Source organism: Anomalospiza imberbis, chromosome 27 (assembly GCF_031753505.1).
Source record: "Anomalospiza imberbis isolate Cuckoo-Finch-1a 21T00152 chromosome 27, ASM3175350v1, whole genome shotgun sequence".
Taxonomy (NCBI): domain Eukaryota; kingdom Metazoa; phylum Chordata; class Aves; order Passeriformes; family Viduidae; genus Anomalospiza; species Anomalospiza imberbis.
This window is the reverse complement of record NC_089707.1, coordinates 4,805,865-4,832,283: the sequence shown is the minus strand read 5'-3', so window position 1 is coordinate 4,832,283 and position 26,419 is coordinate 4,805,865. Positions and strand designations below refer to the sequence as shown.

The 26,419-nt window shown below is 54.4% G+C and overlaps 2 protein-coding genes across 5 annotated transcripts in view; one reads left to right on the top strand and one right to left on the bottom strand.

Moving 5' to 3' along the window:
- Window positions 1–22,502, top strand: part of COPE (COPI coat complex subunit epsilon) — a 200,031-nt gene extending 177,529 nt beyond the window's left edge. For all 3 annotated transcript variants that reach the window (XM_068173848.1, XM_068173846.1, XM_068173847.1), the window contains one exon: window positions 22,492–22,502. The gene's annotated coding sequence lies outside the window, so the exon portion shown is untranslated. The remainder of the gene's footprint in view (window positions 1–22,491) is intronic.
- KLHL26 (kelch like family member 26) lies at window positions 1,322–19,068 on the bottom strand. Of its 2 annotated transcripts, XM_068173841.1 has the most exons (3): window positions 18,867–19,068; window positions 6,742–6,924; window positions 1,322–4,139 (listed from the first exon to the last, which is right to left on the bottom strand). In XM_068173841.1, exons 1-3 carry the CDS (start codon window positions 18,911–18,913, stop codon window positions 2,558–2,560), a joined length of 1,812 nt encoding a protein of 603 aa, XP_068029942.1. In that variant the 5' UTR covers window positions 18,914–19,068; the 3' UTR covers window positions 1,322–2,557. The 2 variants fall into 2 exon arrangements, with proteins under 2 accessions (XP_068029942.1, XP_068029943.1); XM_068173842.1 differs by lacking the exon at window positions 6,742–6,924.
- Window positions 22,503–26,419: the final 3,917 nt, after the last annotated feature.

The window sequence follows — 26,419 nt, the reverse complement described above, 5'->3', positions numbered from 1 at the left end:
TGAGAAATAATTATTTACATTGCTATAAAAAGAACATTCCAGCAACAAAGAGCTGCAGTGCTCTGATCCAGAGACCTCCAGATTCTTTCCCAGCTCCTGCTCCTCAGTGGCAGGGAACAGGAATGGCAATCCCAGGTTAGTTTTGCTTCGTGGCAGGCAATTGTTTAATAAATGGAATTCCAGAAGGGCTTTGTGCATCCTCCTGTCTGCAAAACAACGCTTCCAGCAGGAACGAATGCTGGATCACGTTTATTTTTGCAAGGTTGTCCTTAAAAGTGAGATCAAACAGGCTTTTCCATGTTTTCCAAGGATTTTCCTCTTTCCCCCCAACACACACACACACCTGAGAAGGCTGAAGGGAAAAATAGAAACTAAAGTTTGGTTTCCTCAGCAAGAGATTCCAGGGATGGGCCCCACGTGAATCTCGGGGCGTGTGTGGGATGGGAACCACGGCTGCACATCCAGAAAAACTCAGGGATTAGAGAGCACCCAAACCATCCACTGCTGCCCCAGCAGTCGGGGAAAGGTGCAAATAAAACAGGGAAGAATATCTAAGTGCTGTAGAATCATGGAATTCCAGAGTGGTTTGGGTTGGGAGGGACTTTAAATCCCATCCAGTGCCACCCCTGCCGTGGGGACACTTCCCACTGTCCCAGGTGGCTCCAAGCTGGCCTTGGGCACTTCCAGGGATCCAGGGGCAGCCCCAGCTGCTCTGGGCACCCGTGCCAGGGGGTGCCCACCCTCCCAGGGAAGGATTTATCCCAAATATCCCACCTAAAGCCCCTCTCTGTCACTCTGGATGAAGGAACAACACCCTCGGAGGGGGATTGAGCAGATCCCGCACACAGGAAAGGGAGAGCACCGCAGTTTGTTACCAACCTGAGAAATACCATTTTTATACACATGTGGAACCATTCAACAAGGAAAATCCATTCTTTTGGAACTGTGGAGCTTGAACTGAGTTCCAGCTCATCCTCTCAGCATCTCCTGTCTCTGCCAAGCCCGCCCTGGGCGTTTCTGGCGGCCAGGCCAGGCCAAAGGAACAGAGAAAAGGAGTCATGAAGTGCCTGAGAGCCCCCCAACTGCAGCATTCCATACAGCACCACGTCCTTTTCATCGATTTCTTACTGGCAAACCAACAAATGGAGAGGAACAGAGGAAATTCTGCATGGCTTTTATCTGAAATTCAGAATGCGAGCACCCCTGCATCCTTACCCGGAGGTGCTCTGATCCCATGGATTCCAGAAAAATCTCTGAGGTGTGGAGCTCATGTTGTGCACAGACCTCTCAAGGATTCATCAGCACACCAGACACTTAGAGCTGTCACTAAAGGTTGCAGCCCAGGATTTATTTCAGAGCAGAATGCAACAGCTTCTCTACAAAAGGAGACCGTGTGCATCCAAATCAAGCTGACACAGATACAAAACAAAGCCCTTGGAAACAGAATTCCTGATAGAAGCAGAGATTTTTGCAATTCATTCATCAAATTAAATAAGGGAAATGGCTTGGAGGAGAGGAAGGTTCAGGAAGCGTTCTGTGCAGTGAAGATTTTACAAAAATGACAGAGCCATCTTAAACCAGCCTCTTAATTTAAAATACCACCACAACAACAAAACCACATTCCACTGGGACTCCCATCATTTTGGGATGCCAAGCAGCTCATTTCACGTGGCAGGGAAGAAAACCTTCCAGCTGCTGAAGGAGTAGCACCCGCCTCCTTTACTGGAGGAAGAGTTGGGATGAAGGTGTTGGGAAAGGTGAAAATCCTGACCCAGAATCTGCAGGAGCTCTTGGCTTCACTGGTGGACGACTGCAGAGCTCTTATTGCCAGGGCAGCCAAATTTTTGGCACTTCTAAACCCAAATAATCATGCCTGTTTATATATAATCAAGCTTTCGCCATGGCTTTAGTGCTGCAAACTCTGCACGCCCCAATTAAGGGAGAATTTCTGCACTAGAGGAGCTGGAGGGGGCGAGGAATCGCAGCGTGATCCAAGCAGTGAAGACCAGAGGTGTGCAGGGATAAATATTCCCTTTTTCAGGAAGGGGAAAAAAAGGAGAAGTCACCTTTGAAAAACAGGGATCTGCTTTCCCAATCCAAGCACCTGAGCTCTTGTAGCTCCCACTGTCCTTTTATTGCTTCTGGAGGTCAATGTGTTACACAGGTTTTGGTATTTTTTTTTTGTTTGTCATTTGCTAAAAAACCAACAAAGCGACGCACGATGATTTTTATTTCTGGAGCTATTGATAAAAAAACCCTCACCTGATCTCTTGGAAACAAGACCCCAGTGCTGAGTGAATGACTCCTGAGCTGCCAATGTTTGCAGTGCGTGGCGCCGTTAAAAATACGAAAAGTTGGCAAAATGCACCCCCCACCAAAAAAAAAAAAGAGAGACAGAGAGGAGAGAAAAGCTTTTCCCAGCTGTAGCATCTGTTCAGTCTGCCTGGCTGACAAGTGCTGCTGATGGAACTGGCTTGCCAGCACTCCCCAGCAGGAGGAGGAACGTTCTGGAGCTGTTTTGTCCTTCCCTCTCCCACAGCCCCAGAGCCCCCCAGAGTCACCTCTGGCTCGTCACCTGCGGGAGGATGACGGGGGCACAAGCAATGCCGGCAAAAGACTCTGGGAAGTGCAAGTCCCTCTCCCACTCGTCCGTCTCCGTGTTGTAGACCTGCACGATGCTGGTCACGTTGTTCAGGTGCCAGTTGTAGCCCCCCACGATGTAAATCTTTTTTTCCAGGAGGCAGCAGCCGGCCTCCGACTGCCCCGCGCGCATCGGGCTCACCGTGGTCCACTGGTCCGTCTCGGGGACGTAATATTCCACGGCCAGGACATCAAAACACCGATCCACGTGGTCCATGCGGCCTCCCAGGGCGTAAATCCTGCTGTTGGCACTGACCATGGCGTGCAGCACCCTGGGCTCGTTCATGGGCGTCTTAAACTCCCACTGATCGGCGGCGGGGTCGTAACAGTGCAGGGCCTTCTTGTCCTCCACGGAGATCCCGTAGCCCCCCGAGATGTACAGCTTGTCCCCCACCGTGGCCCCGGCGTGGCCCCACGTCCTGCGCTTCAGGGAGCACACGTAGGTCCACTCGTTGTCCTTGGGGCAGTACTTCTCCACCGAGGCCAGGCTGCCCGAGCGGTTGCGGCCGCCCGTGGCGTAAACCATCCCGCGCAGGACGTTGAGCTGGAACTGGATCCTGCTCTCCTGCATGGCCTGGATGCGCAGCCACTGGTTGAGGTGGGGGTCGTAGCGGTAGGAGATGTCCACGGCGCCCTCCCCGCTGCGGTACTGCAGCTGCTGCCCTCCCACCAGGTAGACGAAGTTGTCCAGCACGGCCACGCAGGAGTGGCTGCTGCCCACCTCCATCTCGGTCAGCTCGCGGAACTGGCGGCCGCCGGCGTCGGGCAGGCAGAAGACCTTGGAGCTGACGGTGCGGTCGTTGTCGGTGTAGGGGGTGCCGCCGAAGGTGACGAGGGACAGCACGTCCGAGCGGATGGCCGTGCGCGGGGACTGCATCTCGTGCTGCCGGAAGGGCAGGATCTGGTAGTTGAAGGCCTCCAGCAGGTACTGGCGGCACAGCACGTCCTCCACCATGATGTCCAGGGTCTGCACGCTGTCCACCAGCTCCGAGGACTTCATGAGCGGGAAGCGGATGTGGCAGAGCACCTGGCTGGCGCTGGCGCGGCGCGCGGGGTCGAACTGCAGCCAGCGCACGGCGGCGCGGAACAGCTCGATCTCGCTGCAGCTCTTGAGCTTGTTGCTCTGCAGGAAGAACACCAGGCGCTCCAGGGGCAGGTGGAGGAAATCCTCCTCCTCGGAGATCTGCAGGAAGTGCCTGAAGGTGAAGGCGTCCACGGATTCCTTGAGGGAGGCGAGGCTGAAGGTGGTGGCCATCTGGCCGATGTTGAGGCACGTCTCCACGCTCATGGCGGACTTGAGGAACTCCTCGCACAGCTCCACCACCGGCACCATCTGCAGGAAGACGGCGGCTCCCAGCACGTCCTGGATGCAGTCGAGGTCCAGAGTGACCTCGGCGCTGTAGGCGAAGTCGATGATGTGCTTCAGGCCCTTGGCGGACACACCTTTGAGCTCGATCACGTCCTGGCTGGCTTCTCTCATCCCGCCCGTGAACATCGCCCTGCAGGTCAGCAACACAAACAAAAAAATCCCCCCTGATTAAGCAAAAGATGAAGCACCTCGGAACTGGATTTCATTTAACACTCTGATTCTCTTAGGGTGGGGAAATGGGGGAATAAATCAAGGCTAAATCTCTACGAGCCGGGAGAAATGAGAGTGTGCAATGACTTACATAAGGCTTGCATAAACAGTGCACTGAGGAGGAATACTCAGCAACCGGAGAAGTTTTTCAATCCCACTGGCAGCAGGAGTAAGAGCAGACCACAGGAGCAAGCTCCAGGAAGAGGCAGAGCTGCCAGAGTGAACAATTCTGGACACCAACGAATCCGTGATGTCCAGAAAAAACCAGATCCCACGGGATCTGCACCAGCAGAGGTTGGGAGCTGTACCCTGAAGGGTTTCAGGCTTAGGTTTAGGATTTGGGAGCACAAGGAGGGAACACACCTGTGGTGGGAGGCCAGTGATTCCTGGCAGCGAGGCCCTTAGGCCCTGTTATCCTGTTACCTCGCAGGGAGCTACGAAACGGCTCAAAAATTGCAGGTGCAACACATCTCACGAACAGCTTTGGTCTTCCAGCAGAACCTCCCCTCCAAGGCTCCTTCCCAAGGCCTGAAAAAATGGGAGCCGCAGCCCCTGCAGCAGGGGGCTGACAGGCAATTAAACAAAAATGGGGGGAAAAGGCTCAGTTACAGCACAGCTGCGAGCACATCACTCGCCCAGGCCACGCAGAGCTTAGGCCCTGGATCACCTCCTTGGGAGGCTCCTAAATTCCACAGGAAGCACATTCCACGCCGAGGGCTGGGAGGCCGCAGCTCCCAGCACCGGGGGCGGGATGGGGACGGGGCTGCACTTGTGGGGTTTGGGCCCTTTTGGGCCCTTTGGGCCATTTACAGCCCGTTCCAGAGGGTTTTGTTGCCCAGGGGGTGAAGGTTTGCACCCCGTGGTGCTCAAGGGGCAGGGGCAGAGCAGTTGTGGGTCAGGCAAAGTCAGAGCAGGTGACATGGAGTGACACGGGGTGACGCGGAGTGTCACCACTCCCTGCCACTGCACACACGTCCCAGTAATCCGTGAAATGTCGCACAAAAGGTCTTAAAACTGCACTTTTCGGGCTGTTTTTTCCCACCTGCTCTTTTCCATGGGAAAGGTAAATCTGTGGTGTCACCAGAGCTGCCTGCGCCGGCTCCAAGGTTCGAGTCAGCCCCAAAAAATGCTGACCAGACCCTGCATCCACACAGGAATAAAGGAATATCTTGGGAACACTGTCAAAAGACAGGAGTTCCAAGTTTCCTGTCCAAACCAGGCTACAAAACCTGCTGCCGTCCAGCATAGACCCAAGAAATCCTAAATGACCTAAATAAGGAAATATCTGCACGTGAGATCAGCCTGCTGTAAGCGAGTGACCAGGAAGGCTGCTCCCAATTCTTTGTCTGTGCAGCAGATGAGAGCATTCTGCAGAAATCCCAGCATATCCCCTGTCCCAGCCCTGATCCCTCGCCCCAGAGGACACCCAGCCACGTGTGTGCTCCTGCACCAGCGGAGCAGGGAGAGGAAAGCCTTTATTGTCGCCATGCTGAAGACAAATCGTCAACTAGAATGCAATCCCCTTCAAAAGTGTTATGGTTCTAAAATGCTGATTATATAAATGCCTCAATTTCACTCTTTTCCCTCCCCCTTCCCGCAGGAAAAAAAAAAAAACACACAAAGTGTTTTCAAAAATTGGATTCTTATTCTGCCATTGTTCATGAGGACAACCTTCTTGAGCACCACTGAAGTTCTAAGGAGGAACCTACTCAGATAGGTGAAACCACCCTGGCAGTGGCCCTGCACCCAGCAGGGAGGAACGGAACAGTGCCATTAGCATTTTGGGGGAGAGCAGCTCCAGGATTAATTGTGTGCCCGCTCAGTTTGGAGTCCCCATCCCTGGAGGGGTCCAAGGAAATCCTGGACATAGCACTCAGCGCTCTGGGCTGGTTGAACTTGATGACCGTGGAGGTATTTTCCAACCTGAACCACAATTCTGCGATTCTGTGACAGAGGCAAGATGAAAACACCTATTTTCACTCAGGACTGAACTCCCTGCCCTGCAATTGTCTCCCTGTGCATTAATTTGGCTGCAGGAACTCCTCGCAGTGCTTCGGTTTTCAGCCCACACCGGCTGGGACAACTCTCCCAGACCTTCTGGGACCACATGAGGACCTTGTTGCTCTCAGCCCAGGGGCAGGGAGCCCTACAGTCAGAGCAGTTGTGGTTAAAGAGAACAGCAGGATGAGATGCCTCATTTTGGAGCCCTCACTGCCACTTCCAAATCAGCTCAAGTGGCTCCAACAGCAAAAGCAGCACCAACACCTGCCCAGGTGGGGTCAAAACCTGAGCTTGGGCTCCTGCCCTGGCCCAGCAGCTGTAGCTGAACAGACCTGAGTGCAGAGGGACTGATCCTGAACCTCTACCTGCCTGCAGGACATCTATGGAGCAAACCAAACCTCCAAAGGCTTCTGTGGGGTGGGACTTTTGGGGTGTGGTGGGGAGGCTGGGGTGGGGGAGGATGGGGAGACAGCAAACCCACGAGAAAGGTGAAAGTGCCTGCTTCCCTACGGGATTCTCACCTGAAATAGTCACTGCAGGCAGCCAAGACAACTTTATGAACCTGAAACACTTCATTATTTATAGTGAGGATGACATCAAGCAGCTGAGCCTGGGCTCGGAGCGAGGCCAGTCCCTGCAGCAGCGTGGTGCTGTGGCCAGGAGCAGAGAACGTGCATTTCAGGGTGCTGTTCTTGTCAGCCATGCTAAAAACAGAACAAGAGAGACAGGCTGGTTTGAAACGAACACAGAATGTCAGATACCCACCCAGCGAGATGGGGACACACGGGAACTGGCAGCAGCTGGAAGGCAAATTCCCACCTCAGCAGCCACCCAGAGAACATCAGCACCTGGAGCTCCCTTCTCCACAAAACACCTCCATGCTGCCCAGATATCCTCTGGCACTGGTGACACATGGGGCTCCAGACACCACCCAAACATCTCCTGGGGCCACAGCCTCCAAGGAATGTTGGTGTCTCCGCGCTGAGCTGCCCCAGAGTCCACCCTGACCTCGACTTCAACCAAGTCACAGTTGCTGCTTCTCCTCACCACCTTCCCTGCCTGCAGCTGCTGGATTCCCTGCTCCGGCCAAGGACAGCCCTGCCAGCCCCATTTGATCCTTCCCTTCTGCCTGACCCCCAGGAGAGGAGCAAAAAGCAAAATACTGCACGGCCCTGGCTGCCCCGAATAACGTCAGCTGTTTGAGCTGCACTGTCAACAGTCCCCTCCCAGCGTAAACATTTCCTTGCTTTTCCCAGTGCCTCTCACACGTGCTCCCCAGCAGCATCCCGGGATCTGCCTGCCCTCAGATGCACTTGTCAGTGGGAGCAGCAGGAGCCCCGCTCCAGGGGAAGAAAGGGGCTGTGGGATGCTCTGCAAAGAACTCCAGAACCGACTGCAAGGTTCCCTGAGCCCGCTCGTGGGAAATCCCAAATTCATTTGCAAATTTAATCCAGCTCTGACCGACTTTTTCGGGATCAAGATCCTGTGTGCTCCTGGGGAGAAAACACAGGGATCAATATTCTGGATGGGGCTGATGTTTCCAGGAGCATCCTGCTGCTTGGTGTCTGCGTTTTTGAGAAATGTTTTATGGAAACGTGACCTCAAAAAAATCCCAAGGAGAATATCCCGAGTCTGGGAAGGTGCGTGAGCTGCTCCCAAATCCACAGTGGGAGAGTTCACTTAGGACTGCACTTAGAGGGAATTATCATCACTATTATTATTATTATTATTATTATTTAGGTGGAATAAAGCAACGGAGCCAAAAAGGAGTAGGCTGGGTTGAGTAATCCCAGGGTTTGCTCCAACCCTCCTCCCTAAGAACTCCCTGGAACAACAACAGCCACACACAATGGACCAAACGAGCCGGCGAGGTCAGGGAAGAGTCAGGGAGATGGGATAACAAAAAAAGGGGATGTAAACAATCCTCAAACAATGAGGGACAAGGGACAGAGCTCGCTCCTATCGGGTTGCAATTTCCTGCAAGCTTTAGGGAGAGGGAGCGAGGGGAAATCTGGGATGTCCATCAGAGCACTGGGAGGGCGGCTCTGGAGCTCGCTGGGATGCACAAAGCAAACCTTGGCAGGCTGGTTCAAGCTCCTCAGCCTTGAGAATGCGCCTCAAAATCCATGGGAGCTCCTGCTGGGATGGCTGGTGGTGCTCAGCTGGGGTAGGGTGGTCTGAAATTCCCACCCTAAAATCAAAGCACTCTAAAGAGCCCCAGAGCAAAGTGTGGAGTATTCCTTGCTGGAATAAAAAGGATTAGCAAAAAGGCAGCTGCTGACAGGACCTTTATCCACACTCTGCAAGCCAAGAAATGTCTGTCCACTCTAGCTCTTCCTGAGGAAAAAGAGGGAAGAGATTGGAGGGATTCTCAGCACGTCAGAGCCCTTTCCCTCTCCTCCCTGGAGCTTGGATTTGCTGGGGGAGGAAGGAGGAAAGGTCCAGCAGCAGCACGAAGTGATGCTCCCTCTGGACACAGCATCAGCCACCCAGCAAAGCCAGAGCTCCAGGCTGGACAGGTAAAATCCACAGGGACAGATCCAGCAGGAGCCCAAATTCCCGAGTTTGTTGTGACCTCATCACTCTCGATCTCCTCCAGGAGTCTCCTCATGAGAACTTTCCTCAGTGGTTTTTATTTGGTACTGATTTCAAGCATTCCTCTTCCCAGCCTCGGGTTCATCCCTATGGGAATGCTGTCCCTGCATCCACAGGCAGCACAGGTTCAAACAACGAGCGTCACCTGCACAAATATTCTTTTTTTTTTTTTTTTCCCTCAATTCACATTTACAGGATTAGCTCAGGGCGGGTTGGCCCATCTGTGTGGAATAAAGGTGTTTGGATGTGGGATTCACCTCAACAGGTAATGGAACAGCTACTCCAGGAAAAAACTCTGTGTTCTGGTTCCTTTGTCTATTTACAGGGATAGAATAAAAGGATCCAATGATTACACAATACCCTGAAGGAGGGGGAAAAAAAAGCAAAACAAAGAAAAGCATCGCTAATGTCCAGCAAAAAGAAAAAAAAACCAAAAGGATTTTAAGGAGAAAAAAAAAAGCTGGAAACAAAACAAAATCCTCACAAAGCATGAGAAATCAAGTAAGGGATTTATGGAAAACAAAGTGGGAGGAGGAGAGGTGAGAGAACAGCACCAAGCAGTGTTTGCTCTGCGGGGAGAAAAAAGGGACTTGTGATAAGAGCAGGCTTGGCTGGACACGGGAGCACGCCTGAATCCACGGCCTTGGCTCCCACTCCAGCACTGGGAATGAAGGAAGAAGAGGAGCAGCAGTTGGATGCCAGAGAGTGAAAAATAAATATATAAAACCCCGGAGCACAAAAGGAAGCCTTGAACATGTGAGAGCGCCTTTGTGAGGCTGTCGCTATCTCATCCCAGATCTCCAAATGCCGTGTACTTGTTGCTTAACAATTTGTTACAGCAGGAACAGCCTGGAAGACGAAACTTGGGAAGAGTTTTGTCTCCTCCTCGCAGCTCAGAACGTGCCCCGGGAGATAAAAGCTTTTCAGCACAACAGGGAGAAAGTGTTTATTCCGCTCCTTCCCTTTCCTTGGGAGGCAGGGCTGGAGAGCTTCTGGAATTTTCCTCGGGATGCTCATCTTTGTCCTGAAAAAGCTGGAGTTTCACGGGGGTTTCTGCGGTCAGAGAGTCCTTCAACAGCTCGGCTTGGAGCAGGGTCAGGCGCGGGGCTGCAGCCGAATTTCTCCGTTGGGAAAATGCAGGGCACAAAAATCACAGCCCCAGCAACACCCCTCGGTGAGGATCCCGACAGCCTGCCACCAGCAGGGCCTCTCACCTGGCTGTAGCGGCACAAAGGTGGCTTTGCAGGAGCAGGATTCCCACTTTCCCTATGGAAACAGCTGTGAAAGGGATCTTTATGTCCGTGGCACGCACGGCGGGGGCAGCTGGAATCCGGCAGCCACGCTGAGCCAGGAGGGCGATGCCTTTTGGGCAGCAGCCTCAGAGGCTCTGGTAACATCCCTGGTACCCCAGATCCAGCCAGGGAACAAGTAATGGGATTGAGGATTTGTCTCCAGCCGCTGCTCTGAAGCCAGATTGCTTTCAATCCTCTGCGGTCACTGCGGGGTAGAGCTCGGCGTGGGGGAAACCAGCCCCAAGCTGAACCCCGGAGCTCGGGGAGGGTGTGGAGGTGTCCCAGCGAGGGTTAAGGGAGTGGTTCCAGGCAGGGAAGGCAAACAGGGCCAGAAATCCTCCTGCTGCTGCACCCAGAGAGGAGCCCTCACCCTGAGCTCACCGAGCTCGGGCTCTGCTCACACACTTCCCAGCAAGGAACGCTCGGGTTTTGACCAAAACCAGATGCAGAGAGGAGGCACCTGGACACCCCAGAGGCCTCTGAAGCGGAGATGTTGAGGGCCACACTTCAAGAATCAGCTCAGGCACCGAGAACGTCCCAAGAACAAGCGGCCCCTGGCGCTGCCTCCTCCGTTCCCCACGGCGTCACGTGGAATCCAAGATGCGTTTCGAGCTAATGAATCATTTTTACCAAATCTGTACTGATGATTAAAAACATCAAAGCTGGAATTAAAGGCTTACCAGGCATGAGTTCATATTTCAGCATGTTTGCAACCACTGCACAAGTACAAGTGGAGAGAATTAGAGCAGGACAGATTGTAACATTTTAGTGATTGAATTAAGGGAGAAAAATCTTTGGCTGCGCCACTGCCTGTCGTGTTCCTCCTCTTCTTTTACAACGTGGAAGGAGGGGCAGCTTGGTGCTCTCCACCCCAGCTCAGCATCCCCACGTTTTCCCACTTTTTGGGCAGGTGGTGCTGGGTAATTTTTCATCCAGGAGAAACTCGAGGGGGTTTGGCAGGGTTCCTGAGCAGGGCAAACTTCCAACAGCCAAACTCTTCCATAAACGCCAGCTCCAGAGGTGGGACCCTGCAGGGAACGGCTGGGGGACAGGAGGGGAAGGAGGAAAAGCAGCAGAATGTGTGGAAAAGCACCAGGTATGGAGTGGCACAGCTTTTCCAAGGCTAAACAAAAAGGGCTGGGATTGCAAAATAGCCAGCGAGGCACCTGCAAGGGATTTTTTGTGGTGAGAGAAGCAGAACTCCCATAAAGCTGGAGAGTAACTTTATTTAGAACATAAGGTATGAATATTAAGGACCTTCTTTAGGAACCTCTGACAGGCAGCATTATAGATATTTTAATAATGCAAATCATTTAATGCCTTTAGTTTCATGCCTAAGTAAAAAAAACACATTTAGATTCTGATTTTTAAACTACAATTAAGACACTTAAAATCAAAACAAAAGTCAAACTCCCTCAGATAAGTCACTGGTAGCCATGGTGACTGTAATATTTCAGATCCTGAGGCTTTCTATCACATGCCCAAACGACAAAAATGAGTTTTCAGCACTTCACACTCACAAATGCTACGTTAGGGCAGAAAGGCTGAGCCCTTCACTGAGGATTTGCTGCTTCCCAGACTCTCATTTGGGATTTTGGGATGACGTTCCCGTGGCCTTTGCATCCCTCTAAGAAGACACAGCAAGGAGTTTCCTTGGAAGTTCGGGGGCAAGGAAGATGAGGCACAAAAATACCTGCCCCGTTAACCTACTTCTGTTCCCAGCAGCATTTACAGCGTTTCCTGGCCAAATCAGAAAACCACAATAAGCACTTAATGATCAGCAACTAATTAAATATTAACACTCTGAATGAAGGGGATGTTTTCCAGCGAAACATAATCATCCTCAAGAAAGATACGGGCGCAAAAAAAAAGTATTTAATCGATTTCTTTGCTCTCTTTTCCAACTCCTTCCCTTAATTTCTCCCATTTCCCTCCTCTGCCTCCACTCATTTTCCACTCCTGACACCATCTCTTTCATCAAAGCAATAAATAAAAGGAGAGAGCCTGAGACTAATATCGCTGTTTAAAAGTGACTGGCAATTTGCAGGGCTCAAATAAAGAGATTACGAATGGGGCTGAGTTTCACGAGGAGTGATACTTTGTGTGAAAATAATGGACCTCTGGAAAACGCCTCGAGTGCAACAGGAAAGTTTGAAAAGTCTCCAGCCTCTGAATTTAAGGGAAATTATTGTTTGGCAAAGGGAGAGCAAAGAAACATTCACTGTTTAAGAAAGAAAAAGGACAAAGCCCAGCAAACAAAGCTTTTTTTTAGTTCTGTTTCAGGGCCCCAAAGGCTGGTCCCTCTTCCAGCAGCTGGAATGGTCAGCACTGGCATGGGACTGGGCACTGCTGTGCCCCCACACTGACCACTGCCAGCCAACCCAGGCCGGATTCAGCCCTGCAGCTTCGTGAAAACAGCAATTAAAGCTGCATTTTACAGAAGCCAGGAGGCACCTGGTTCATTTTCCAGTGCTTTCCGTCTCAGGTCCTGCTGGTCCCCTGATTTCCTTATCTGCATCCCATTTCCCCCAGGCTGGAACCAAGGTACACCCTGGAGCCCAGAGGTAAAGCAGCAAGAAGCTTTTCAATTTATTTACTTGTTAAATATTATTTTTTATGTCCTTAGAAGTCTCAGACATTTCCAAAATCTCTGTTTTTCTTTTCTTCTGAGCCGGGCTCACTCGGGGCCCAGCAGACACACACGAATTTATTCTGCTCCCAGGCATCAATCAGGAGGCTGTTTGCAAGCCAAAAGAGGTGGGATTTTGGTTTCTGCACTAATAAAACTGTGGATGGCTGTCAAAAAGCTGGCTGGCCTGGTAAAACAGAGCAGCAAAAAAGTGGAGGGTGAAAAATGTGAACACGTTCAACTCTGCCACCGCCCGGGGTTTCAACGTGAGGCTCTGGGCAGGACATGCTGTACCCAGGAGAAATTGTGGGGAGGAAGAAAAACGGCAACAAAAAAAAAAAAACAACCCAGAATCAGATTTTTTAAATGTTTCTGTCACAGAGCCAGAGGCATCTCTGTGCTGGTGCAGTGGGAAAAGGAGTTTGGTGCTGGTTCTTCAGCAGCCAGAAGGACCAGTGGACTCTCAGGTGAGAGGTCCACGAGCCCAGGCTTGGACACCAGGGCTTGGAGGGGCAAAAATGTCACAGTGAGATTAATGACAAGGATTTGCCATTTCTCTTTTTTTCATATTTAAAGCTACCACAGAGGGTTTTGTCCTGTACTGGGGTTTTCCTCAGTCCTGCCCAAAGCTGGTCCCAACAGAAAGGTGACAGCTGGAGAGGTGACACTCATCACCACCCATTCCCTGCCCTGTCACCACCTCGACCTGCTCTTGTCACAACAACTGAAAACGGGAAGATGCTCCCCCACCCCACAAACTCGACGGTGATTCGTTTTGGTCAGCCCCAAACCTAATTCCTCTGAGCCAGGAACAAACAGAGCAAACACAAAGCGCACTCGGAGCACGTCCGTGACTGTGGCAGGCACAGGCAGTGTGACAGCAGTGACACAGCCAGGCACACAGGCACCCTCAGAGCGTGAGTTTACATCCCATAAAATCCACGGACACCCCCAGCTCAGCCTCCTTACGCACTCAATACTCAGAGTGTGGAGTTTACATCCCATAAAATCCATGTACACCCCCAGCTCAGCCTCCTTACGCACTCAGTACTCCCTGACAGCTCTGCCCTAAACACTGCACGTTTGCCCAGCTGAGGGTCAAACCCTGCAGAACTACAGCGGTGCCACGTCCAAAATAAGCCAAAAACGCGAGCTGTGCCCTGCTGATGGAACAGCCCGGGGGAGCAGCGGGTGCTCCTGAGCCTCTCCCAGCAGTGCAAAGGCCGGGAGGCACCTAGTGGTGTCGGGAAGCACAGCAGAGCCACCAAGGCCACCCCAAAAGTGTCACCTGGGCCACACACGGCACTGCTGGACACTCCCTCCTGCCCTGAGCCCGCTCCAGTGCCACCCTGTCATCCCCGGGAGGCGAGCAGAGCTGATCCATGCCATGACGTCCATCCAAAAACCTGCCAGGACCTGCCCGGGCTCTGCACAGGTCAGCGACCTCTGGGTCACCTTCCCCGTGCCAGCTCTGCCAGCAGCTCTGGCAGGGTCCCCACTGCAAGAGAATCACTCCCCACTTTGTCCCACACCACCACCCCACTCCACACCTGGGGAGAAGTCGGGAAAACTTCCAGCTTTTCCGGAGGTCCTGGGAGCAGTGCTTGTGCCAGGCTGTTTGTGCAGCAGGATTGCACAGCCTGGGCAGTGTGGCAATAGAACAGCAGGAGCAGGTACGTGCAGAGCAGGTGCTCCTCTGCCCTCCCTGCACCTCCACCCTCCTGACTAGAGCCTGGCAGCAGCCAGGGAGCTCAGGCAAAACCAGCACAAAGTGATGGAACAGCAGAGAGCAGCAGCAAACGCCCCATTCCTTCCGTGGAAATGAAGAAATTGGTGTTTTCCAGCACTCAGCGTCAAATTCCAGCTCAAATCTGCTTACAGCTCACTCCTCTCCTCACCTGAACCCTCTGCACTCAGGTTTGTCCCCATCACAACATTGCTTTCTCTCCCAGCTCCGTGGGCAGCTCTGTCTTGCACAGGCATTGTGCCACCCTGCCCTGAACAGAGCCACCAAGGCCACCAGAACAGCTTTTCTTTAAGATCCCAAATTTCTGTGCAACTCCAGCATTTCTTAAATAAATGAGAAAGTGGGAGAGACACTTTAACCAGCGTCCTGCTGGGCAAGGCTCCTCCTTACAAAGCCACACAACACTCAGAGGTAGGACAGGAACCTCTAAAGCATCCCCCAAGTTTACTTTTGGTCTAAATAAAGCCCCCAGCTCAGGACTCTCCCAACACTGCAAGAGCAGGCAGCAGTTATTTTTACAGTGATTCAGTTCGAGCATAAACATTTACACCACGTCTACCAGATCTAACAACTAAATCTGTCTGAAACTTGCCATGTGGCAGAGGATAGATCATAGAAACCCCACAAAAACTCCACTTCAGCTCCAAAAGGGAAGAAAATACCAAGCCTGATTGAAGGGTAAAGCTGTAGGAGATGACAGGAACACCAAAGCAAGGCAGGCTCACAGCCCTTATCTTCCCCGATTTGTGGTTTTACTCCATCCTCCTGGACATTTCTCTCCTTCCCACCACTTTCTCAGAAGGAATAAAGTTTGGGAAGCTCAGGTCAGCACTCCCTTGATGGGAACCCAGACATTTGTGATAAGACCTTGCCTGTTCATCCTGGTTTTCACAGCCAACACTCCTGTGTGTCCTTCAGGGGATTATTCCCAATTAATTCCTCAGCAGCTAGTCTGGACTCCTCAATTAATTCCCATGGAAAGGCTTGCAAAGGGACATTCTCTCCAGCATCTGGGATGATGTTCTTCCCAGATTTTGTGACCCTGCTTTGCTTTTTTTTTTTGACCGCACCTCACCAATGCTGCAGCAACGATGGCTCAAGCACAGAAGATTCTCCTGCTGAGGGTCCGGAAGGGTTCCACATTTCCTCTCCCCACTCCCAAAGCACATCCCCAGTGCTGCAGAGTGAATTCTGCAGCCTGAAACTCTTCCTCTACATGATGAAGAGGGCTGGGAGTAAAATAGGAAACCCATTTGTAAGTCATGAAATTCTACCCAAGGAGGAAAAGAAGAAAAAAAAAAAACAAAAACAAAAACCAAACCCCAAACCCCAAGTTTATTTCAAAACAGAAGATTGGGGCCGTTTGCTTTTCTATGCCCAGGAGTGGCTTTATCTCGTGCCATCAGCGTGTCCTTTTGTCCCCATGGTCTTGCACAGCCTGTTCTGTGCTGAATGGAAGAGCAGGATCCCAGCAGAGAAGTGAATTTTCCTGCTCAGGGCAGCCACACAGCTCCCGGGCAAGCGGTAGCAATTCCAAAGATGGAAATTCTGCCCGTGGTGTTGGAGCTGCAGTGCACCATCCAAATGGCACGTGTGAAACAGCCCCGGAGCCTCTGTCCTCCTGCCTCAGAGAGCAAATAAGAAGTGCAAAAAAGTCACAAGTGGAAGCACCTAACAAGGAATCACTGCCGACAGGGAATGCCCTTGGAATCCTCCTCACGCTCCACAGCACATCCAAAGTCCTCCAGCAGGTTTCTCCTCGTATTGCCCAATAAATCCACCTTCAAACAAGCAAAAAAAACCCTTTAAACTGCCGACCAACAAGAAGCTGGATCCAAACTTGAACGGGCTTTGCTTTCAAATTAACAAAGAAAATAAACACGATAGGGAACATGACGGAGCTGCAGCTCAGGGGAATAAAACTGCTGCAGCTCCAGCCTGGGTGATTTATCATAGCCCTGAAACAAATTACTTCCATTTCTCACTGCTGCACACCCAGGGAACTCCCAAGTGCCAGGGGAGAAGTGCTACCAACACCTGGAGTGAGAAGTGCTGGAATTCCTGTCTGAGAAAGGAAAAGGAGGCACAGAGGGATAAAATGAGATGCTGCAGGTGACACAGCATGGAGCTTCACAGAGCACAGATGGTTATTAGGGGGAAAAAATAGAATATATCTATCAGTGAGGATTCAGAGAGGCTTCTTCAGACTGAACAATGCCTGGGAGAGCTTCCCCTCCACGGCTGACACACACGGGGGTTATTTCAGGAGGCAGTGCTGAGCGAAGCTGAGGATAAACAATGCTTTGAGGCGAAGTGACAGCCAGGCAGCACCAGCGAAACATCCCCGAGACAGACACCACAACTCCCGAGCACCGTCCCACACCAGGACAGGGAAACCCTGGGAACGGGAACTCCTCCGTGAGCAGGTACCACCTGCAACACCCAGAGCATCACTTGACAGGTACCACACACCCCGACAGGTACCACACACCCCAAAAGATACCGCAAACCCAAAGAGGAACCACGCACCCCGACAGGGACCACACACCCTGACAGGTACCACACACCCCGACAGGTACCACACACCCCAAAAGATACCGCAAACCCAAAGAGGAACCACAAACCCAAAGAAGAACCACACACCTTGACAGGTACCACACACCCCGACAGGTACCACATAACCCATCAGGTGTCACACACCCCAAAAGATACCGCAAACCCAAAGAGGAACCACAAACCCAAAGAGGAACCACATACCCCGACAGGTACCACACACCCCAAAAGATACCACAAACCCAAAGAGGAACCACACACCCTGACAGGTACCACACACCCCAAAGATACTGCAAACCCAAAGAGGAACCACAAACCCAAAGAAGAACCACACACCTTGACAGGTACCACACACCCCGACAGGTACCACATAACCCATCAGGTACCACACAACCAAAAGATACCACACAACCCAAAGAGGAACCACACACCCCGACAGGTACCACACACCCTGACAGGTACCACACACCCCAAAAGATGCCACATCACCCCAAAAGATACCACATAACCCAGCAGGTACCACATCACCCTAACAGGTACCACATAACCCAACAGGTACCACATAACCCATCAGGTACCACACACCCCAAAAGATACCACAAACCCAAAGAGGAACCACACACCCTGACAGGCACCACACACCCTGACAGGTACCCCACACCCCAAAAGATGCCACATCACCCCAAAAGATACCACATAACCCAGCAGGTACCACATCACCCTGACAGGTACCACATCACCCTGACAGGTACCACATAACCCATCAGGTACCACACACCCCAAAAGATACCACAAACCCAAAGAGGAACCACACACCTTGACAGGCACCACACACCCTGACAGGTACTCCACACCCCAAAAGATGCCACATCACCCCAAAAGATACCACATAACCCAGCAGGTACCACATCACCCTGACAGGTACCACATCACCCTGACAGGTACCACATCACCCTGACAGGTACCACCTGCCCTGTGCTGCCTTCAAAGCCTGAGTAACCCCCCAAAATCAGGGACTGGGGGTCTGCAGGCACAGCAGAGGGGATGGGGGGCAGCAGAATGGGCCTGAACCACCAAAAACTGGGTGTCTCTGGAGCTGCTACACCTGGTGCCCCTACAAACCCGCAGAGCTGGTGGCTCCACACAGCTGACCCGGGGTGGAACTCACTGGGGGGTTTCACTGGGTGGGATTCACTGTAGGATTCACTGTAGGATTCACTGTAGGATTCACCATGTGGATTCACTGTAGGATTCGCTGTAGGATTCACTGTAGGATTCGCTGTAGGATTCATTGTAGGATTCACTGTAGGATTCACGCTATTTTCTGCTTCAGAGCCTCCCCCAAACCTCAGACACCCCATGAGCAACAGCGTCGCTGCTCATCACGATCGTTCTCTTCCCGCGGGCCCCGCTCAGGACAATGCCCCGAGGACACCGGGCACCGGGCACCAGGCACCGAGCACCGAGCACCGAGCACCGGGTACCGAGCACCGGGCACCGGGCACCGAGCACCGTGCACCGTGCACCGGACACCGGGGACCGGGCACCGGGCACCGAGCACCGGGCACCGTGCACCGTGCACCGGACACCGGGCACCGGGCACCGGGCATCGGGCACCGAGCACCGGGCACCGGACACCGAGCACCGGGCACCGGGCACCGGGCACCGGGCACCGGGCCGTGCTGCCGCCCGCCAGCGCCCCCGGGCAGCGGCTCTGGGTGCGGCCGGGCCGGCGCTCCGTGACCCCGGGCCCGGGGGAAGGCGCGGAGCCCCGCGGGCCGATGGGGCCCGGCCCCGCTGCCCGGCCTAGGCCGCGCCGGCCCCGCTCACCTGCTCGGCCGCTCCGCGCCGAACTCGGCCCCGCCGGACTCCGCCATCGCCCAGCGCCGCCGCCGCCGCCGGTGCCGCGGGGGAGGCGGCGGGGCCGCCGCGTTAAAGGCGCAGCAGCGGCGGGGACCGGGAGCCGCGGGCTGCGCTCCGAGCCCGCCGGGCCTGGCGCCGCCCCGCCGCCACCGCCGTGTCACCGCCCCGCGGGAGAGCGGGGCTGGCACCTCTCCCCGGGACCGGGGGGGCTGGCAACTCCCCACGGGGCTGGGGGATTGGGGGGTGTCACCCCCAGACAGGATTGGGGAGTGTCACCTCCCCATGGGGCTGGAGGATTGTGGGGTGTCACCTCCCCACGGGGATTGGGGATTGGGGGCTGTGACCTCCCCGTGGCCGAGGGGATCGGGGGTCTGTCACCCCCAGACAGGACCGGGGGCTGCCACCTCCCCATGGGGCTGGAGGATTGGGGGTGTCACCCCCAGACAGGATTGGGGAGTGTCACCTCCCCATGGGGCTGGGGGATTGGGGGGTGTCACCCCCAGACAGGACTGGGAGCTGTCACCTCCCCATGGGGCTGGAGGATTGGGGGCTGTCACCCCCAGACAGGATTGGGGAGTGTCACCTCCCCATGGGGCTGGGAGATTGGGGGGTGTCACCCCCAGACAGGATTGGGGAGTGTCACCTCCCCATGGGGCTGGGGGATTGGGGGGTGTCACCCCCAGACAGGATTGTGGGGTGTCACCTCCCCACGGGGCTGGGGGATTGGGGGCTGTGACCTCCCCGTGGCCGAGGGGATCGGGGGTCTGTCACCCCCAGACAGGACCGGGGGCTGCCACCTCCCCATGGGGCTGGAGGATTGGGGGTGTCACCCCACCACAGGATTGGGGAGTGTCACCTCCCCATGGGGCTGGGGGATTGGGGGGTGTCACCCCCCCACAGGATTGGGGGCTGTCATCTCCCCACAGGGCTGGGGGATTGGGGGCTGTCACCCCCAGACAGGACTGGGAGCTGTCACCTCCCCACGGCGCTGGAGGATTGGGGGGTGTCACCTCCCCACGGGGCTGGGGGATTGGGGGCTGTCACCTCCCCACGGGGCTGGAGGATTTTGGGGTGTCACCTCCCCACGGGGCTGGAGGATTGGGGGCTGTCACCTCCCCATGGGGCTGGGGGATTGGGGTGTGTCACCTCCCCACGGGGCTGGGGGATTGGGGGCTGTCACCTCCCCGTGGCCGAGGGGATCGGGGGTCTGTCACCCCCCAGACCGCAGGGACCAGGACTCTGTCACCCCCCAGACTCAGGACTTTGAGGGTCTGCCACTGCCTCCCGGCTGAGAGGACTTGGGGGTCGGTCCCCAGGGATGTCCCAGGAGATGTCACCGCCCTGTAGCTGCGGGGTCGCAGGGGTCTGTCGCCACCCCGCAGGCCACCAGTCCCTTCCCTCCGAGCGTTATCAGCCGATGTCCTTTGCTGCAGCCTGCCCTGGAAATCCCAGCACTTCCCTCGGGATTCCACACCCAGTGTCACCTGCGCATCACTCCGTGTCACCTGCGGGGCCCATCACATGTGCAGCCAGCCAGGACTGCGGGGACGGCCCTGGTGGGGACAAAACCTCCTGCCAGGCCGCCTGGGCCGTTCTGCAGCAGGATTTTTGGCCAAAAGCCGCACGTGCAGGAGCAGCAGTACCCTCCAGAGGGTGCAGTCATGTCACCGGAGCTCCCTGCGCCTCCCGGTGCCAAAACCGCCTCCGTCCCCACACATGGTCGGCATCAGAGCCCTCCCAGCTCTCCCCAAAGCCACCGAGGCCACGCGGGGTCCGTGTAATTCCTAAAGCCGGCTCGCATCTGCTCGAGGGGGCATTCCAATCATCAGTGGGAATCAGGAAATTATTCATAGCGCTGGCCCTGCCAACGGCCGGGGGTAGATTTCTTTGATTTCCCATGCTCGGTGTCCACATCTGTAGAAGGGAAAGGGGGGGATTCGTACATGAGAATAAACGCGCTTGGAAAGCCGTGAAAACTCCCTTTCAAGTCAGCCTGATGAAAACTTCATGTTCTGGAGCTCTTTGCTTCAAGGAGAGCAATCTGTTTCGAAGAGGAAAAGCTGTGTATTTTTCTTATTTAAACCTCCTAAATCTGCTGGAGCATTAAAAATATTTGGCATTTCCACAGCACATTTCATTCCCAGCTCCAAATGCATTTTACAGACATTCATTAATTAAGCCTCGCAGAACCTTGGGGAGAAAGGGAAGCAGTGCTTATTAATTTGCTATTTGTGTTGCTGAAGCACACGGAGACCCCGGCCAGGACCTCGGGGCCTTGTTATTTTAGACACGACCTGCACAGAGGAGGAGATGTCAGCACGGGAAGAGGCCACGGACGGACCCTCCTGGTGTTCCGTTCTGGAATTTGGCGCTGCAGGAGCTCCCACCCAGCTCTCCCCCCTCTCCAGGGGTGCTCTTTTCCTTGTTCTGGTGTTTGGGGGGGGGTCCTGCCCCTCCTTCCCAACACCTCGTGGTTGTCCAGCTTCCAGCTCGGCTTAATTTGACACCTTCCCCTTTCTCTGGGGGTCACTTTATGGAATCTCGGAGTTATTTAAGTTGGAAAAGACTTCCGAGACCACCGAGTCCAAGCTGTGACTGATCCCCACCTTGTCCCCAGCCCAGAGCTCTGAGTGCCACATCCCCGAGTTCCTTGGACACCTCCAGGGAAGGGCACTCCAAACCTCCCTGGGCAGCCCCTTCCAGAGCCTGACCATGAGGAAATTTTCCCAATACCCAGCCTGAGGCCGTTCCCTCTGGTCCTGTTGTCCCCTGGGAGCTGAGCCTGACACCCCCAAGCTGTCCCCTCCTGTCAGGGAGCTGTGCAGAGCCCAAAGGTCCCCCCTGAGCCTCCTTTGCTCCTTCTGAGCCCCTTCCCCAGCTCCCTCAGCTGCCCCTCACCTGATCAGCACACCCCGACCTGTGAAAGGCTTCAAACAAACGCTTCCCCTCTGTTATTTTTAGGTCCACCCTGATATTTTTAGGTCTGCCCTGATATTTGAAGTGCAGCTATTTCTGTCCCAAAAGGGCTGTGCCCTCTCCATCCCAGGTGGGGCAGCGATGGGAGCTGTGAGCGTTACACCTCTGCTTCCCCTGCAGGAAAAGCGGGGCCGGGCTGGATGCTGTAAATGCCTTTCACATGTTCCCCAGATCCCAGTTAAATTGAACCCCAGAAGGTCTCTCAAAGCAGGAAAAATGCATTTATAAGACCCTGGAAGGAAGATGTATTCCATAACGACTCTGGTGAGCAGGCGTGCTGACTTGTGTCATGTGGAGAAGGAACCAAGGGGGGTATTTCTTGTTATTTCATATTGCTGATGGGATTTTACCTCTGGCAGCAAATCCAGGAACTTTTTAGTTACCATTATTGTTTGATTTTATGGGCCATTTGATATTTATTTTTATTTCTCTTCATTATTTGTTGAGTGCACTTAGCCCCCTTCCCCGAGCAGCCTGCCTTATATCTAAGGTGAATTTTATGACCAGTGTTAGCACAGCAATCTGAGCAACTCACACAACTGTAATATATTTATCCCGTGCACTCAGAACATCCAGGCAGGCCTGGAATTCCTACTGTGGAGAGCAGAGGTCTGCCTGGAAAATCCCAACTCCAACTGGACTGGATTTATTTAAAAAAAAAGGAATATACTCCAAACTATTTACATTCTTCTTTCTGATCTTGATTTCAATCTATGACTATTCGAGTCATATTTTCACCCTTTTTTTTTTGTTTGTTTGTTTTTCCCCTTTGCAAAATATGAGGTCTCTCCATGTACCTTTTGCTGCAAGCCAAGCTCTTGTGTATCCCACGGCTCCCACAGCTGGACTTTAAAATCCACAGCCAACACTGGGAGAGTAATGACAAAATCATGAGCTGGCAGCACTGCCTTTCCCTCAGACCCCCTCACTTCATTCTGCTCAGGAGCAGGAATTCCTCACAGCTCCCAGCACCAGCATCCAGAGGTTTTATTTTTTCCAATTTTTGTTAGATTTTTCCCAGCACGGGTTTGTTTTTTGTTTTTGTTTTTGTTTTTGTTTTTTTTCCCAATTCTTGTTACTTTTTTGGCTGCTTTATTTTCCCTTGTTGTGGAGGAAGCTGCAATGACCTCCCTCGCTCTTCCTTGGTGATATCCCAGCCCTGTCTCCTTCCTGCCATGAGGGTGTGGTGGAGTTTCTCAGTGCCTGGTTTTATTCCCTCTGGATTTCTGCTCCACTGCTCCCTGCTAATCCTGGGTAATCCTGACCACAGCGTGAGCCTGGGGAAGGTCGGGAGCATGGGCTGGGGTGCGTCTGCTGTGCCAGGAGGATGGACCAACCTTTCTCCCTCCCTTTTATCCTGCCCCTTTGGGCTGGTGGAGGTGGATCATCCCCTCCTTCCCCCTGCAGCTCCACCACTGCCAGGTCCCATGGCAGAGAGAGAATTCCATGGTGGTGAGCAGCCACCAAGCCCAGGGGTCTGGGACCCCAAGGGATGTGGGACCCCAAGGGATGTGAGACCCTCAGAGATCTGGGACCCCAAGGGATGTGGGACCCCCAGGGATGTGGGACTCTCAGGGATGTGAGAGCCCCAGGGATGTGGGACCCCCAGGGATGTGGGATACCCGAGTCCGTCGGGACGAGCTCTGTAAGCTCCCACCATCCTGGGGTGCAGCCAAGCCCCGCCAGTCCCAAATTCCCCAATCTCAGAGATGATCCAACACAAGCAGCTCAGCTCTGGCACAAAACACGGGGACAGCAGCATCCCTTCTGTGCCAGGACGGAGCCAGCCTGGTTCTCTGGCTGGATTCCCACCCCAGGCAGTGCCCCCCACCCTGCGGAGCAGCGGTGCAGCATTATCCAGCAGGGATGGAACACGGAGTGTGGGAATGCTGCCCTGTGCCGGTGAGCGAGCAGGAGGAGCAGGAATGAGCGGGACACAGAGCATGGAGCCATGTGGGGTCTGGACTGGGGGAAGGATCAACACCTTCTGGCAGGAATCTTGGGCTCCTTCCACTCCCACATGGAGAGCTGACCCCCTCAGGAGCTGGCTCCCGCTCAGCTGGCGGCGTTGGCCATTCCCAGCGCCGTTTGGCACCGCGGCGAGGCCACGATCCCGCAGGTCCCCTCCGTGCCCAACGCGTGTCATCCCCCCAAAACCAGGGGATGGCTCCAGAGGGGAGCAGGTGCTGCAGCACCACCCCAGCCCATTGGGGAGCCTGGTTCCCATCCACCCAGTCAAACCCCAGCTTCCCCGACCAGCTTGGCTGCGCTCCTCACCTGGCAGGAGAACACACGACTGAACGGGGAAGCGAAGCCCCTCGCGGCCCGGCCAGCGGGGCCGGCGTTCCAAGAAGTAATGAAGGCCAGGGAATGGAAAATGCCTGTCACTGGCTGTGCTCCGAGGGTGCTCCACTTCCCCACGGCAGCGCCAGGGCCCAGCAGCTGCGCCAGGCCCGGCCAGCGGCACCGCGCTCAACTCTGACATTTGAAGACAAGGAATAATTTGGCTTCATTATCCCCCCCGCCCCCCGAGGGGTCCCTCGAGCCGGGCTGGAATGTGCGTGGTAGGGACAGAACCAATCCCATTAGCACGAGGAGATTGTTTTTCCTTTGGTTTTGTTGTTGTTGAATCACCCGTGGCTCCGGCTCGGTGGGGTAGGTCATAGGAAGGAGGACTGGGAGAGGAAACCCATGGATGTGTTTTCCCATCCCTGGCATGGTGCTGCCCTGCCCAGTTCCAGCAGCTCCATGGGGTTTCCATCTTTGAAGGCCTGGTGGGCTTTGTGGTGGCTCCAGGCACGATTCAAAGGAGAATTTGTAAGGGAAAGGGCTCAGCTCCACATGCGGGCTCAGGAAGGTGCTTTGAGCCCTTGTCCAGCTCCCCATCTCACCTCCTCATCCTCGCTCCATCCCTGGATGAGGATTTATCTCCATTGGGGTTAAAAGTGAATTTACAGCTCTGAGTGTTGGTCGGGAATTCGGGATCGCAGCTTTGTGCTGACAGGAGCTGGGCCAGAAGCAGGGAGAGGCAGCTGGAGCTGCTGGAAAATATCCTTTCCCATGTCAGAGAGGAGCCCAGGCTCTGCTTCCATCACCTCCAGGAGCCCTGCAGCTCCAAACCTGCTGTTTCACCCAGGCTGGGGACTCCCATGGAAGAATGGGAATCATCACCTTCTTCCTCCTACAAGACAGGAATAAGAAACCTCCCCTGACCTCTTGGTGTCCTGCAGAATCTCCCTGGGATGAGAGTGGGATCATTGGTCCCAAATCAGCAAAAAGGGGATTGGCACATGGACTTCTCCTGCCTGCTGACCCAGTCCTGGGATTTCTGCCCTCTGAGGCATCCCAAGGACCCCAGTGCTCTCCCCGAGCAGAGACATCCTGGAGGAACAGGCCCAGGGCTCAAGGACAAGGAGCTGCAAGTGCTCCTGAAGGGAACGGGGCGAGAAACCGGGACAAAGGCACGCTTGGGAGCAGATGGGAAAGGAGGGGAGGGAAATCCATGCCTGGCCCAGCTCCTCCAGGCATTGTGTGAGCCTGGTGGAGCCAGGCCAGCTCCCAGCAGCTGAGATTTTCTGGAGGGGACAACAGCAGCTCAATGCAGCCACCAAGAGCAGCCAGGGGGGCTGTTGACCCTGATTACAGCTGGTGAGACCCCCACAACCCTCAGCACCCACTGCTGGCACAGAGACCGAGCCACGGCCAAGGGGGGAGATGCCAAAGGGGTCTGTGGTGGAAGTGTAGGGGGAAACTTGCGGGATTTTTCCCACTTTTTGAGGGTACTTCTTGCCGCAGACACATCTGGGATTAGTTGTGGAGCTGTGGCTGGACATGTGGACACACGGAGGTGAGAGTGGACACAAGGGTGTGAGCGTGGACATGCGGACATAAAGGTGAGTGTGGACACAAGGACATCAGAATGAGCATGAGGATGGGAGGATGGACATGAGGACACGAGGATGGACACGAGGACACGACGATGGACACATGGATGTGAATGTGGGCACACAAATGCTCGCCCCAAGGACGTGATCCACCATGGGCTCAGGGTGCCCCCATGCCCTCACCACCACCATGGGCTGGAGGGTGATCCCACCACAGCCTGGCTTGCCCATGGCCGATGGGGCCACACACCACGAATTTCCCTTTCCCTGTGAAAAAATAAAAGAGGGAATGAGAAGGAAAAGGCGTCGGGTGGAAAAACCCCCGGCTGCCTGCTGGGGGGAGTGGAACCAGCGAATTTCATGCGTCTCCTTCTTGTTAGAGTGGGGTCCCTCCTCACCTGCTCCTGGGCACGGTTTCCTGCACCCCGAGCCAGCAGGGAGGAATCTGACTCCAGTTTAAAGACAAGGAGCTTGTCCACGGTCTGCAGCCCGGCTCCCATCCCAGGAGGGGACACGCTCGGAGCCGCTGCCCGCGCTGGGCAGGGTTTGCCAGCTGTCTGCACCGATCTGGGGCCTTCCCACCTCCCCCGGCACCAATCCCTGTGAAAATTCGGCACAAAGACACCTCCTGATGGGTGTCCCTGCCCTCTGAGGGGCACT